At 40.4% G+C, this 16,686-nt stretch overlaps 1 protein-coding gene across 12 annotated transcripts in view; it reads left to right on the top strand.

Moving 5' to 3' along the window:
- The first annotated feature begins 447 nt into the window (after positions 1 to 447).
- The window catches only part of SCAF8 (SR-related CTD associated factor 8), an 85,283-nt gene continuing 69,044 nt past the window's right edge, over positions 448 to 16,686 (top strand). For 4 of the 12 annotated variants that reach the window (XM_059699977.1, XM_059699978.1, XM_059699979.1 and 1 more), the window contains exons 1-2: positions 451 to 976; positions 7,181 to 7,243. In XM_059699977.1, the coding sequence (XP_059555960.1) occupies positions 947 to 976; positions 7,181 to 7,243 (93 nt within the window). In that variant the 5' untranslated portion in view covers positions 451 to 946. Of the gene's footprint in view, positions 977 to 7,180; positions 7,244 to 16,686 lie in introns of all 12 variants that reach the window. The other 8 variants (XM_059699985.1, XM_059699984.1, XM_059699980.1 and 5 more) reach the window with 6 other exon arrangements.

Raw genomic sequence — 16,686 nt, 5'->3', positions numbered from 1 at the left:
GCGCTATTAAAATGCTCGCGCACAATTTTCCCCAAATAAATGAATGGGAACTTTTCTTTCCTCCGTTAAACTTTAGGCCACCGTCCGGCAAAGTCCTGATGGTCAACAAACCGCAGCCTGCCTCGTGAAGGCGCCGAGCCACACGCAAACAGCAGAAACGTGGCAATGTTATTACTTCCTAAACTTGCGGCTTTGCGGGGCCGTTCGCTTTTTTGTTTCGAGCAACGCTCAGCACGGTCCCCCCACCGGTTAGCAGCGCTCGCTCCCGCGAGGGCGGGGCGCTGGGAGGGGCGGGGCGCTGGGAGGGGGCGGGGCGCGGGCTGTCCCAGAGCCAGGCCTCCGGGCGGCGACGCTCTGGCCGGGCCACCTCGATGGTCTCCGCGCGGGCGCGGCAGCCACGCGGTCCGGGCGCCAGGGGGCGCGCTGGCGGGCGCCGCGGCGCTCGGAGCTACGCGGCCCGACTCGCTTCCGCCATATTGGATGCCGCAGCCGCCGCCGCCAGCGCTTCCTCCTCCGTCGTCGCCGTGCGCTGCCGGTTCCTGCGGCCCTAGCGGCGGGGAGGTGAAGCCGGAGCCCGTCGGAGGAAGAGGAGGAAGGGGGTGGAGAGTGTAGGGAACGGGACTCCCGGGGGGAAGACCGAGGCGGAGCAGGGCGGAGAAGAGAGGCGCCGCGGCCCAGCCCCTCCCCCGCCGCCGACCCGCCCAGGCAGCGTTGTGTCCCCTGATCGGCGCTCCGCCCGCCCGGCGGCCATGCCCGCGCCGCGCGGCCCTTGAGGGCGCCCTCCCCGGCCAGTGCTCGCCCTTCCCCTCCGGGCCCGGGGTCGCCGCGGCCCGGCCCTCGCCAGCGCCCCTGCTCGCGGCGCCGCCGCCTCCGTCTCGCCCGCCCCACGCAGTGCAGTGGCCGCCGCCTCTTCCGCCGCCGGGCTCCGGGCCTCCGCGCCGACAACATGGAGGCTGTGAAAACCTTCAACAGCGAGGTTGGTATTGCCGTCGGCTCCCCCACCCCCCACCCGGGACGAGGCCAGCGTGGGGAGGGTGGGCGCGGGTCTGCAGGGCTGTTCGGGACGGGCGCGCGGCGGCCTAGCGCGCCCCCGTGGGGGAGGGGTGTCCTCTCCCCGGCGCCCCTCCCCCGAGCCCGGGGGGAGGGCAGGGGGCGGGCCGGCCCGGGCGGAGGGCGGTTCCGGCGTCGCCGGCGCCCCGTGAGTGGCTGCGGGGCGGGAGGGAAGGCCCGGTGGACCCTCCCCCGGAGCCTCCGGGCTCCTCTCCCGGGTCGGTTCCGCGGGGGCCTGGGCCGCCCCCCTCTCTCCCGGGCCCGCGGGCCGTGAGCTGCGCGCTGGACCTCCCCGCCCAGACCTCCCGGGGTCCTCGCTGAGGCCGGCGCGGGGCGGGGGCGGGGGCGGTGCCGGGGGCGCTGGGGGACTGATGCGCTCCGGGCCTGTGCGCGCAGCGGGTGTGATGGAGAGACTGGGCCGGTGACCTGCCAGATAGGAACTTAGCGAGGAGGAGGGTGGTGGGGAGGCGAGGTCATCCTGTGATTTCTCCTGTTCTTAATCCCTCCGTCCACTCCTCCCTGCCGCCCCCCCCCCCCCCAATCACGACAGAAAGACAAGTGGTAGGACGAGGCCTGCGCGTGGAGCGGGAGGGCGCCGGGGAAGGATTTCCCACGGGCTCGTTCCCGGGGCAGGTCTGACACTGGATGTGCACAAAGCAGGCGTCCGGTCGTCACTGTTGAATTGAATTTTCGAGCCAGCTTTTGATGAAGTATGTTTGAAACATTGCTAGAACTCCGACTCAGGCATCGGTGCAAACATTAAGTAAACATCGCAAGCACATGACCACACAGCCGGAATGATCCTTAACCGGTATGCCTTAGGAAAAAAAATTAATGCAATGTTCACTACGCATGCATTTCATGAACTTTTGATGTGGCAGTGCTAGTACTTGATTCAATAGTATGATTTACAAAGTCTTACCTTTTAAAGTACTAGAGCTGCCGTGATAGTACCAAGAGGGCAGAGCTTTTAAAATCTATTTCGCAATTTTGTTTCTTTCCTTTTATTCATGTCCCCGCCCCCCTGCCGCCCCCCCCCCCCCCCCCCCCAAGAATTGGCATCCGGGAGGCTTAGCAAGGAGGCTGAGAGTTAGCTAACTCCTGTGAATTGGGCTCCCCCTGTGAGTAGGGAGCAGTGGCCCCGCTGAATGAAAACAAGCTTTTTTTTTTTTTTTTTTTTTTTGTAAAGGATTTTCTCCTCCTTGATGAATAACCAGAGCAATAGACTTAAGAATATTTTTCATTATATTTATGAATTTATAGCTGATAATTTCGGGCAAATTATAAAATTTGGTTCCACCCCCACAATACGCTATGGTGCTAAAATCTGGAATAGTGAATATGTAATGATACTGCGTTCTGATTTGTTGTTAATAGTTTCACATCTGTGCAGGAAACCTCCCCTGCCCCCAGCTCTATGTAGCCTTTTTATTTGCTAGAGGGCTACAGCACTAATGTTAAACTTACTATTTTTTAAAAAGATCCTTTGTCTTCCACTGCAATTATTTGATTTACCCTACCCCACCTCTTTTTGATGGGTGTCTGTCCTGTTTGTCTAGGACAGTGGTTCTCAACCTTCCTAATGCCGCGACCCTTTAATACAGTTCCTCATGTTGTGACCCCCAACCATAAAATTATTTTCGTTGCTACTTCATAACTGTAATTTTGCTGCTGTTATGAATTGTAATGTAAATATCTGATATGCAGGGTGTATTTTCATTGTTACAAATTGAACATAATTAAAGCATAGTGATGAATCACAAAAACAATATGTAATCATATATGTGTTTTCCGATGGTCTTAGGTGACCCCTGTGAAAGGGTTGTTCGACCCCGAAAGGGGTCGCGACCCACAGGTTGAGAACCACTTGTCTAGGAGGTTCTTAATATGTATTCTCTGTGAAAAACAAGATCCCTTATGTGGTAGATAGAAACAAGCTTAGTATGTGTGATTGATCACAGTAGAGCACAGTGGAATAGAAATGTTTTTTCATTTTAATATTGACATTAAGTATTAGGGACCTAACATTGACATGGCACTTCACCGCTTATCTAATCTTTATAGGAACAAGTAAGTAGTATTCCCATTTTAGTGTATGTAGGACTCATCCCTCTCCCCCTATGGATTTCAAATAACTGAAAATCTTTAAGTCCCTTATTTCCTAATGTGCTCACATTTCACCATGTTTGAAAGTGGGTGAGCGGAAAGTAGCAGCCGTGTTCCTTACTGTAGGTTGAGGGATGGAGATATACTTGAAGAAGAAGATCCACGAGAAGAGCATGCTTAACCCTTTTTTAAAAAATGTTTTGGTTTAAACACAAAACAGATAATCTTGATAGTTTTTTTCTGATTTTGAATATAGTTTCTGTGAATGTCTTATTATGCTTGCCGATGTGAAAATTTTGTGCAAGTAAGCACATAGTGGGAAATAGTTCAGTAATAAGTGTTTTCCATTAAGTCCTGTTGCAAAGTGCAAAATTAAAAAGAAATCTAAATTATAGGATTAGGGTAAAAGATGTTTTAGGGCCTTTGGGGGTCGAACGACCCTTTCAAAGGGGTCGCCTAAGACCATCGGAAAACATAAATAATGACATATTGTTTTTGTGGTTAATCACTATGCTTTAACTATGTTCAATTTGTAACAATGAAATTGAGGGTCACCGCAACATGAGGAACTGCAGTAAAGGGTCGTGGCATTAGGAAGGTTGAGAACCACTGTTTTAGGAGGTTGACTGTTTGGGTTTTAAAGGCATTTATCCTTGGGCTGAGCCCTTCAGCACTTTCTCTGCTATATTTAAAGATATCTTTGAAGCATTGAATTGTGAAGAAATTCCGTTTGCTTTACAAGGCACCAGAAAGTAGCCCTAAGCGTAATTATTAATGTTTGTCAGTGAGATATTTTGATACTTAAAATGTGTAAAATATGAAATGCTTAGCTTTTATGGCTTGCTACTTACCAGGTTTTTCAAGACTGCCTCCCCCACCGTCCCCAATTGGTTTGAAAACAAGATCATGCCAGAAATTGTAGTCCTGGCTGGTGTGGCTCCGTTGGTTGGAGTGTTGCCCAGTGTACTGAAGGGTCACGGGTTCAATTCCAGTCAGGGCACACCTAGGGTTCAAGTTTGATCACTGATCAGGGCCCATGCTAGAGGCAGCTGATTGCTCTCTTTCTTCTCTCTCTCTCTCTCTCTCTCTCTCTCTCTCTCTCTCTCTCTCTCTCTTTCTCCTTCCCCCCCTCCCTTTCCCTGTTCCTCTCTACCCCTCTCATTCTCCCTTCCTCTCTCTAAAAAATAAAAAACAACCAATAAAAAATGAATATAGGTTTTAACCTATAAACAGTGGATGAGTTTCAAGTCTGAAAATCCCTTACCTTATGCAGGATATGAATGAGTCATGATTGTCATGCTCCCCTCCCTCCCCCACCAATAATTTCTCAGGGCTTCTCTGGCCTCCCCACCCCGTGTTCAAAATTAGTGTCAGAAGATCCTTCATGTGGCTATTTCTCTTTATCATGAGTTAAAGGGGATTTAGGCTCAGGAATTGATACATTTAGGTGCCCACTCTGTTTTGTGGGAAAACTAGAATTTCCACTTAAATGTTATTGTGATGAAATAGTTAATGCCATCACCACTAATGTCAGTTCTGAAGTGAAAGAAAGAATGTAAGACTTCCTAGGAGTCGATGCTTGACTGGGCAGTTAACTCTAGAATTGTTATCATTACAAGATGTTGTAGTTGTTGATACGCTAAGATAGTGGCCTTTGCTTATGGGTTAGTGTTCTCACCCAAGTGGAAAGGGTCTCATTGGTCCTCTTACATCTGTGGACTACTTCAGTGCCACAGCCCATTACTGGATTGCAGCAGCTTTAGGTGAGTTGTAAATGTATCCTCTGTCCTTAAGAATGCCACTGTGTGGAGGCCATTATGGTAAAGTTTGCTTTTGAAAAGAGGGAATAGAGAATAGCAATGCATGACCCTTTGTTTAGAAAATTATAACTTAATTGGAGGGGGCACTTTCATAACGTCGGAACTCCTAATATATGAAACACAGAAGAGCCTGTTATGCATTGGTTGTGCTTGGATAAGAAAGTGAATGGTGGTGGTAGATTTTGCTTATGTGGTGGATATTTTTTTCTATTTAAGGACTTTAAAAAAACAGCACCAATTCCAGTTCACACTTCAAAAATTAATAAATCTTTAACATAATCAAATACCAGTCAGAGATCATCCATTTAAAAATATATATATTTTATTGATTTTTTTACAGAGAGGAGGGGAGAGGGATAGAAAGTTCGAAACATCAATGAGAGAGAAACATCGATCAGCTGCCTCCTGCACACTCCCCACTGGGGATGTGCCCGCAACCCAGGTACATGCCCTTGACCCGAATCGAACCTGGGACCCTTCAGTCCGCAGGCCGACACTCTATCCACTGAGCCAAACCCATTAGGGCTTTTTTTTTCCCTTTAGGTTCTTTGTATAGCTAGTTGCACTACTATGGTTGTTTTCCTCCTATGAGCCATTCTCTTGCTGCTCTGAGTAGGCTGCATGGGAAGGAAAGATCTAGGACCAGATTTGTAGGTATGAGATGCAGTTTAATTTTTGGATTTCCCTGGGTTGATCAATTCTGAGAGGATTCTAGTGCCTTTTATCATTTTTGGATACCCTAAATTCTTAGTGTTTTGTCCTTAGTATCTTTTGGTTAGTCAGATAACTTTAAACTGTTCCAGGGTGCAGACTTTCCAGTCATTGTAACACTGTTCTATGCCCTGTCTTTCATATCAAAACTGAAATCCCACCTTCATTTAACTCTATTTCCAATTTTGTATCAAGAATGTTCATTTGCTTAACTATAGGACTTTTTATACTCTTTCCACCAATATCTAGAGGTAGACATGGGTTGGTAGAAAACAGTGGAAAAGGTAGCGGGAGGAATAAATGTGAAAATTTTTAATTTGTGTCTTTTCCCCTTTGTGGTTCAGGAAAGGGAATTTATGTGAAGCAGCTATAAAGCATTGCATTTTCTTTAATTTTCATCTGCTACGGAATCTGTTTCTCCTTTTTCTTTCCTATTTTAACTTCCCAGTGGGAGGTTTGGTTAATTGTATCAGTCAGGCCTTCTTTTTTTGTTTCTTCTGCCTTGTGAAAACTCCTTAAAGGTGTAGCATACTAAGTGTTACAACAGAAGGAAGCCTTCACTAAACCCTCCCTGCCCCACTGGTTTAGGTCGGGGTTTCTCTGCTTCAGCACTATGGATATTTTGGACTAGACAATTGCTTGCTGGGAGGAGCTGTCCTGTGTAGCAAGCCTGGGTAGAAGCAGCAACCCTGAGTGGAAGCCAGAAATGTCTCCAGACATTTCCAGATGTCACTTGCAGGACAAAATTGACCTTGGTTGAGAATCACTGACTTAGCTCTCCTGTAAAACAGTCTTAAAGCACTCTGTACTTTCCCTTCTAGTGATTACTACAACTTTAAGTGATTACCTTTCCCTAGAGTGTAAGTTCCCTGAGGACAGTGACCATATGTTGTCATTGCTTCATATCCTTCATACATAGCAGTGTCTTAACACATTGTGTACACGAAATACAGATTTCTTGAATGAATGGATGGATGACATACTAGGCAGATGATTGACTCTGGACCAAGGTAGTTAACACTTCTGGATATTTCTTTTTTTCCTCTGTAAATAAATTACCAATTTGAGATTGTATTTAGACTTCCTGTTGGAAGATTCTTAGACTAAATACAAAATTAACTTTTTGAAGGGCTTAGTATGTATAAGCATTATTTGGAGGGTCATTTTATGGTATTGTAGGACTATAGGAGATTAGATGGACATTTTTAAATCAGAACTTTGATGTGTTTATGATTTTCACTTCTTACTAAGGGGGAGAGTCAGGAGGGGACTTGGCTTAGAACTAGTGATTATATTACTACTCGTACACAGAACTTCAGATATCTCTTTCTAGGGCCAGTTTTGCTGGTGTTGGACAACTACTAATTCATAGTGATATGAGAGAATGTAATGAACCTTGACCTTGAACACTGGCTGAGTTCCTAAGCTCTTAAGTGAGCTCAATTTATTCTGGTTTTGTTTTCTCAACATATTTCTCTACTCCTCTCTCTCAGGATTGTGCCTCTACTCCTGCTTGTACAGACTGCTTTTCCAGCAGCATGGACACAAGAAGCATAGTAAGATGATTATAACCCACGTAAGGCAGGCCCTTTGGAAAAATATTAGGTTTAGCTTGATACTGAAATGATGTCTTGATTATATGGGCAGTACTTGGGAAGCAGAATAAAGCTGGTCACTTAGAATATATTAGTAATCTTAAAAGAGAACATTCAGGGAATAAGTTTAATTTCTTCACACACAAAAATAGGTTAAGTGAAATAGAAGTTATTTTCTTATAAGTACCGCGCGCTAACCGATTGCGCCACTGGAGCTCCAGAAGTTATTTTCTTAATAGTGAGCATAAATTATATAACTCTGGTTGCATTTATTTGCCTTCTGCTTCACAAAATTTTACTGTATGTTTTGTAAAAAAATTCATTGCCTACTTTGACTAAAATGCAATTTGATGGTTGGAAATAAAATGCATCTTATATTTTGAGGAAGTTCTTCAAACTATAAGATGACAAATCATTGACAGATATGCTGTAGGAATAGAGAAACAAAAATGATAATCAAATTTTTGATTTTTTAATTACAGAAGAGCAGATTTTGGTAGAGGTACTATTTATGAGAAATAAATGCTGATGAGAAATGTTTCTATAGCCTGTGATTTCTTATCTGAGTTAATACTATCTCAAGTTTGATTGTAAACATGATTCATTTGCTTTCCTGATTTTGATTTTATGCATTTATTTTGTCTTTCTAATTCTGCTTTACAAGAGTTTCTGATAAGACCATATTTTAAACTCAGGGAAGGGTATGTAAATGTGTTATGGTATCTACTATAGGTCAAGATATAGCTTACAAACTTTGACATCTATTTAGTTAGAATGGGGAATACTGATTATTCATTGTTTTTGATTTACTTATTTTTTATTCATGTTTTTAAAAATAATGTGGCTATTAAGTTAATATATGCCAAGTTTTTAAAATAAATTCTGCAACTTAATATAGGTTGACTTGAAAGACCTGGGATTTAATTTTTTCGTTCATTTGTTCATTCATTTAACCAATATTTAATGGATGTTTACCATGTACCAGACACTTTTCTATCTGCTGGGATAGTGATAAACAAGATAAGCGAAAGCTTACCCTCTTGGAGCTTATGTTCTTATAATCCTTTGAGTGCAATGGTCTTGCTGCAGAGCTAGTGAGGCTGGTAGGCATTACTGACTCCAGTTGATTCTTTTCTAAGGATTGCTTTGTCTGGGACATCTCTCCAGGCTCAGATCTGCCTGGTCTGTTCTCAGCATTTTGCCTTACAGAGTCCACATTGCTCATCTATTCAAAATAGAGATTGAGCAAGTAGACTTACTTAAACAAGAATATGGTATGTTTTCAACAATGGCCTAACACAGGGGTGGGCAATCTTTTTGTGAGTGCGTGCCAAAACCAGCAAAATCTCTGACTCAAAATTCTTCTGCGTGCCAACCCTAATTTTTTGAGAACAAGGTATGCCTACTTGATATCTCTTAAGGTGTACGTATGTGAAGAACCTTGAAGAAATAATAAAATTCATTCGAGCGACAAAAACACAGTATATGATGATGAAAAATACATTTATTTTTTAATGTATACATGTTATATAAAATTAGCTAAGATGCACCTACACTGAATTTATCTGAAAAATTAAAAAGTTGATATTAAGAAAAAAATTGTAAATGGAAGATTAAAAGAGAGGATTTCGCATGCCAGCAAAAGTTACTGGCGTGCCACGTTTGGCACGCGTGCCAGGGGTTGCCCACCCCTGGCCTAACATGTATTTAAAAATACATTTGGTATTTTGGAATAACTCTTTCTTACAAAATACAGCCAAAAAGGATGTTTTCTTTTGTCCATGAGATAGTAGTGTCCACACGTAAATGATTAAAAAATACTTTAAGTGGTGACCAAACCTTTATGAATTTAGAAAAATAAATTAATATTTTTATAACAAACTTTCCCTTGACTTAAGTATATGAAAAAATTTGGCCTTCCCCCTCCCTCCCTATCTCTCTCTCTCTGTCTCTCTCACCTACACATTTTTTTGAATTTGATTTGATTCCTCAGGGCTTATTTTAATAGCACGTCAGTAAAGGAAGCAGCAGTTTGGATCACGTATTTACTCTGTAGAACTTGGGAAATGATATGAAGATCTTTTTGTACTGGGTCACAGTATATAAAAGGTTGACCAGTACAGTATACCTGAAACTAATACAATGTTATATGTTAATTATGTCTTAATTTTTTTAAAAAAGTTGACCAAGTCCTAGTTAATGGCTTTCTTTAATTTAGCAATGTTTTGATACTATAGTTTTATGGCAAAAAAAAAAAAATCAATATAGCTATTTGCATTTATTGAAATGTTTGAAATTATATTGGTTAAAAGGATGTTGAATAAGTTAAAATTTTTGCAAACCAAAACATTTTATGCAGCAAGTGTCTAGTTTCTAGAACCAGCTGCTCGCTATGATGAAAAAAACCTGGCTTATATATTTTTGAAATACTACTCTTTTTTTTTTTTTTAATCAAACATTGTTAAAAGTGAGCCTCTGTAATATATAGAGCTTTATAAACTCCTCTTTTCCCCCACCATCATTATATTTCAGTAGATCTTTAGGATAGCCTTGTGAGAAAAGTAAGATAGGTATGATCCCCTTTTTTACAAGTGAATAAATTGAGGCCCAACCATTGTGGTTTTACTCAGGAAATTCAGCTTCGTGAGTATTGGAGCTCCGTCTAGAAGCACCCAGGCTTCAAACTCTGATCGAGATGTGTTCCTTATCCTTCTGTGTAAAGGATAAGAAAAATCACTTGATTTTTCACAATTCCTTGTTACTGGCATTGTCCAAATATAAGTTAACTATTTTTTCTCAGTTTTTAAATTTTATTTTTACAACTTCAGATTTACAGAGAAGTTGTGAGAATGATAAAAGAATTTTTGTGTGCACTTCATCCTAATTCCTTTACTTAATTATAACCATATTTTTTCTTTCTCTCTCTCTGAACACATGCAGGCTTTTTTTTTTTTTTTTGAACATTTTGAGAGTAAATTGCAATTCATGATACCTTTTACTTCTAAATAACTGTTTTCTAAGAAGAAGAACAAAAAAATCACATTGAAAGCATTGTTTCCTGATTAAAAAACAATAAATAAAGAGAAGGAGATTCTCTTATATAACCATTGTATGATGGTCAAAATCAGGAAATTAATACGTTGATACAATGCAATAGTTGCAGATCTTTTTCAAATTTCACTAATTGTACCAGTAATATCCTTAACAGAAAGAGTAAATTGTATACTACACCTTGCATTCATTTGTCTTGTCTAGTGTCCTTTAGTCTAGAGCACTTAGTTATTAGTGTCTTTGTCATTTATGATCTTACTAGAGGCCCGGTGCATGAATTTGTACACGGTTGGGATCCCTTGGCCTGTCTGGTGATCCAGGCCATCTGGCCGATTGGGGCCAGCCGAGGAAAAGAACCAAGGAACCACGGGAGATTGGCCAGCTGCAGGAGGTTGGCTGTGGTAGCGCACTGACCACCAGGGGGCAGCTCCTGTGTTGAGCATTGGCCTCCTGGTGGTCAGTGCGTCCTCATAGCAACCAGTTGAAATGGCCACTTAGGCTTTTATATAAAGAGAGATAAATTGAGAATGGGCCAGTTATTTTTAGAATTCCCTCAATATGGATTTGCTTGCTGTTGCTTCATGGTTATGTTTAGGTTATGCATTTGGCAGGAATACTCCAGAAATGATTGTGTCCTCTGGAAGTAGATGATGTCTATTTATCCCATTAATAAATTTCTGCAAATTTTCTCCATTGTAAAGTTATTCTTTTCTCCTTGGTAAAAAATATCTTAAGGGGAGATATTTTGAAACTATACAGATACCCTATTACTCATCAAACTTGCACCCAGTTGTTTTAGCAACCATTTAGTTCTTTCCTGAATCAGTTATTACTAAGATGGTTGCCAAATAGTGATTTTCTGAGTCTATTCTTTATGTATTAGTTGGACATTTTGTAAGAGCCTTTCTTTCTCCTCATTTATGTATGTATGTATACATGTAGTATGAACTTATGGATTCCTTTTTACTCATTGGGATGTTTTGATGCTTAGATTGCCTCAGTTTTGACCAGTTAGAGCTCTTTCAAGCTGGCTCCTGTGTTTTTTGTTTGACATGTGCTCATCATTTTTTGAGCACCCCCTTACTTTCTTGAATAATACGACATTCCCACCCCAGCCCTGGAATCAGCCATTTCTCCAAGGAGCTCTAATTTCTTTTAATAGACATCTATTAACAGATTGAGCTGAAAATTATATATTTATGTGTGTATATATATATGTATATATATATATATATATATATATGTTTATACATATATATATATAATTTTCTTTACCTAAAAAGCCATTGAGTTCACCCTGATGATACCATCAATTCCATTCTAACATCGAAGGGTTCATTCTAGCCTTTCCCCTTTCCAAATGTTATTTGATCAACCATAAGGTACACAAAAGTAGTTTCAGAGTTGTTAAACCATATGTCTGTGAAAATAAACCTTTAGCCCTAGATGGTTTGGCTCAGTGGATAGAGCGTCGGCCTGCAGACTGAATGAAGGGTTCTGGGTTTGATTTTGGCCAAAGACATGTGCCTGGGTTTCAGGCTCAATCCCCAGTAGGGGGTGTGAAGGAGGCAGCCTATCAATAATTTTCTCTCATCATTAATGTTTATATCTCTCTCCTTTTCTCCCTTCCTCTCTGAAATCAATAAGGAAATACATTTTTTTTAAAAAAAGAAGACCATCTACGGCCATACCACCCTGAACGTGCCCAATCTCGTCTAAAAAAGAAAACCTTTAACCAAAATTTAATATTTGTTTATAGTTCGCTTTTTATTTAGCCTTAGGGTATATAGTCAAAGTACTGTGTTCAATCATTGCTTGGTCAGTTTTTTCCCTAAATGTAGTTTTATTCATTTAGAATATAATTAGGTTCAGTTTCTTCCTATTTGTATTAATTTTGTTTTCTTCTTTTTTGTTATTTTCTAGTATGTGAAACATTAAACATAAGCTAACTTTAATCCTCCTTTACTTTTTATTAGCTTCAGCTTCCTAACCACTTAATGCCTTGGGTAAATAAGTTTTTCCTTAACATTCTTAAAATCAAATAACAAGCCCAAACTTCAGAAGTTTAGATGTAGAGAAAGTTAGATCTGTTTCTAATGGCATTGTTTCAATTCATACATGGAAGAAAGTATGAATTCAAAAGCTTTCTTCTCGTGAATGGAATCTTTCTTCATAGAGGTCAGTAGACTCTGTAGAGGACCAGATAGTAAATATTTTAGGTTTTGTGGGTCACTTAAGGTATTTTTTGCATAGTCTTGTCAGTCACAATTCTTTTTTTTAAAAAAACACACACACAAATATTTTTGGCTTGAGGGCCTACAAAAATAGGGCATGGGTCATACTTTACTGGCCCCTGCTGCAAACTTTGACACCTGAGAACTTGAATTTATAGCATGCTACTTATAAATCAGAATTAAAATTGACAGGAAGTTATATTCCTTGTAGACCTTATAAGGCTTATTTTAACATTAAATACAAAACAACTTAAAAAGACTGCATTAGTGAGAGTATTCATTCAACAAATTTCTTGAGCACTTAACCACTATGTGCAGACACTATTCTAGATTTTAGAATTTTAACAGTGTGCAAAACAGATTTAAAAAGAGATGCAAAAAAATCTTGCCCTCATGGAGTTTACATTCACTTTTTGTGTGTGGGTGTGAACTGGAAATGCATATTTTCTTGTTCATTTAGTGACATTTTATCTCCTAAACATTGTTTCCATGTTAATTGCAGAGTGAGCATTCTTTCTTGAAAACTTGATAAAATATACAGCAAAAGGAGTGAACCTAAAAATTTTGCTTATTGCTTCCCATTTCTTTTGTGTGAAGCAAGTTTTATTTGAAAATGATTCTCAGTCATAAAGCTTTCAGCGTGCAGCTATACTAATTCACTAAAGGAGGACAATGAAGTAAATCCTTATTAATTGGGACAAAGACCCCATACTTAATTAGCAATAAGTACAGGTGTATGATAGGATCTTTAAAAAATATTACCCAAGTACATAATAGTAATTTAACGAATCTTTCTTTAAGGCTTTAATGAATGAATGAGAATGATTCTTAAAATACTTGCTTATGTAGTTTCTTGAAATAGGGAGAAAGTCTCCTGATAATGTTTTTGTTCCTGTGTAAATATCAACTCTGCTGGAAAAATAAGTTTTACCATGTTAAACATTTGTTGCTGAATGACTTATATCTATCTGAGTAGTTTTTCTATAAGTGTTTAATAAACCAGTAAGTGCCTTTTAATTTTTTTTTGTGGTAAAACTTTATTGAGATGTGAATAACTGCTTTTGTAAGAGTTATTAACATCTTTGGCTTTTTTTACACCAAGAAGAGTGTCTTTTTTGTTTTGTTTACTCCTCACTGAAGATATTTTTTCCATTGATTTAGAGAGAGAGAAACATCCATACATTGATGTGAGAGAGACACATGAATGGGTTGCCTCCAGCATGTATCCTGACAGGGCCTGGGAACTAAACCCATGACCCTTTGATGTTCGGGATGATGCTCTAACTACCTAGACATATGGGCCAGGGCAGAAAAGTGGTTTTTAATGCAGTAGCAACTAGTGATTGGAAAGAATGCTAGAAAGTATTTGCTGGTTGTTTGAGTTTTACTGTTTACTAGAGGCCTGATGCACGAAAATATGTGCACTTGGGGGGTCCCTCAGCCCGGTCTGCGCCCTCTTGCAGTCCGGGACTCCTCGGGGGATGTCCCCACGGGGAGCGAGCCTAAGCCAACAGTCAGACATCCCTCTCATAGTCGAGGAGCCCTCGCTCCTTACCGCCTGCCTGTTTGCTGCTCCTTAGTGCTGCCTCAGAGGCAGGAGAGGCTCCTGCCACTACCGCTGCGCTCACCCGACTTCTGGCTGAGCGGTACTCCCCCTGTGGGAGCGCACTGACCACCAGGGGGCAGCTCCTGCATTGAGCGTCTGTCCCCTAGTGGTCAGTGCGCGTCATAGCAACCGGCCGTTCGGTCGATTTGCATATTACCCTTTTATTATATCTGATGATGTGTACTATCAGGCATTGTATTCTGCAGAGTGGTTGCCAACATTAATTAGCTACCTACCTCCTTTTCCTCAGACAGCTCATTTTCTAATAGAGTGGGTTGGCAGTGAATTATCACAGAATTAGGAGAAGGTAATGTGATGAATATTATGAAACAAAGAGTAATGATGTAGCCATTATACATACTGTGTGTATACTCTTCTGTGTATATTATGATGTATATACAGCATAACGAAAGAGACATTGAATGAGGCAAAGATCATTTTCAAGTAATTGTCAACTTCGGGTAGGAGATAGGGTCATGGGGAGTGACAGAATTAGGCAAGGATTTTCTGATGAAGGGCCTTTGTGTACTATGCATAAGACCTCATTTCTAATCAAAAGTGAGTGGAGATTCTGAATGATTTTAAATAAAAGCACAAGTTTTAAATTTGTGTTTTAGAAAGGTGATTAGTATCTTTATAGAGCAAGATATAGGGATGAAGTTGGGGGGAGAAGGAAGGTTAAATTAGTACTAGTATAGAGGAGAAGAATGGAAGAATGCAAGAGAAGTTTACTAATAATAGAGAGCTGGATATGAGGAAGAAGAGGGCAGTACCAGGGCTTTGGCTAATGGACCAGGTAGTTACAATTGTATAGTACCAATCACTAAGATGGGCCAATCAGGAAGAGCAAAAAAAAACCTGAGCAGAAAGAATTGGTGGGTTGAGTTGAATGGTGGATAATTTTTTTTTTTTTTTTTTTTTACTTAGAATAAAATAAAGATCTTAAGAATGGAAGGAGAGTTGAAATCATCCATATCTCAATGACTATTGTGTTGACTGTGGCAGTAGTGATGTACTTCTTGAAGATTTGGTGTCTGTCGGACCTTAAGGTGGAGATATCCAGCTGGGAATATATAGGTCAGGCACCTAGGAAAAATAGGCTGGAGATGAAGATTTAGGAGAGGGTACAATTGTCCAGAGAGGTGATGTAGAGAAAGAAGAGTATGAAGCTTAGGGTAAAATCTTGTAGATTTTTTATCTTCTTCAGTTTTTTCCCTCCAGAAGGCTTTGGTCCCTTTTCCCTATCATTGTATTTATGAATACAAGGACATTTAAAAGCAACTCCATGGAATATGCTTGCTTTAAATTCTGCTTATGCAACCAGATGTTCCTGTGTGCAATTAAAATTTAAGTGGTAAATTGAATGATCTATGAATAAAATTAAATATTTAGATTTTGTTTAATGAGATTTTAACAGAATTTCTTAACATTAAGCCTGCTCATATCATTCAGCATGTTATTAGCTCCTCATAGTCACATAATGCTTTATCTTAAATCTGTCTACAGTAACCGCTTTATTGTGAACGTGGAATTGTGGATTTAAAGGCGATATTATTAGAAATAGAACCCATGTTTATTTGAGAAATTCTAGCTAATATGGTTTATGGGAATTGGTTATGAGAGGATTTATAAATGAATTATTCTTCCTCTTGTTCTCATTTGGCCATTTCACAGCTACTAGTATTTCTAAAGTTAAGAGGAGATAAATTTAACATTTTTTTTCATTTTGATGTTTACAAAAGACATAGGAAAGAATTTAAATTAAATAAAGATTAATTGCTTGGGTCCCAGGGAAAATTTAAACTGAAGTCATTTTTATATATGTGTTTGTTTACATGTATATATTTTGTTTTCTCCTGGAGAATCATTTCTGTTCCCTTTAGTTTTGGAATAGGGTAGCTAAAGACTATCACAGTCACGTTATGCATTGTATCTATAGGCAGATCTTGAATTTGTGGTTCTGTGGTTGGGTTCCTTGTTTATTTCCATGCTTAATCTTGATTTTAAGAAATTACAAATTTTAGACCTGAAAGACTTGTGATAATATATCATTTAACTGACTCATTTTATGGCTGAAGAATCAAGTTTCTGATAAAACTTGTGTAGAATCACAGCTTATCAGAGGCATGTACTTAGACGTCAGATAAGAAGAAATTTCTGCTCTGTGTCTTGGTTTATTCTCATTTTCTCCATATGGATTTTTTTAGAATGAGAATTTGGTAGTGTTTGTGTTGGAGGTGGAAGCGTGCAAATTGGTGGTTATTAGTAGATTTCTATCGTTTCATGCTAACGCTGGCCAGGATAAGAAACAAGCTAAGTACTGCCACTCTTGTTCATAAAATAGGTTGCCATACGACAACAGCATGCATTTCTTGGCAGGGAGGTATTTATTGTACAGTAACATCACTTAGCCAGCATTTTTCTAGCAACTCAGTAAAAACAGCCTTTGGTTAGAAAGCCCATGTACCTTGATCTTTTTCGAAGGAGTGCAGTTACTCTATAAGCCTGTATCC

Source organism: Myotis daubentonii, chromosome 6 (assembly GCF_963259705.1).
Source record: "Myotis daubentonii chromosome 6, mMyoDau2.1, whole genome shotgun sequence".
In the NCBI taxonomy this organism is placed as follows: domain Eukaryota; kingdom Metazoa; phylum Chordata; class Mammalia; order Chiroptera; family Vespertilionidae; genus Myotis; species Myotis daubentonii.
This window is presented reverse-complemented; position numbering and strand designations above follow the sequence as displayed.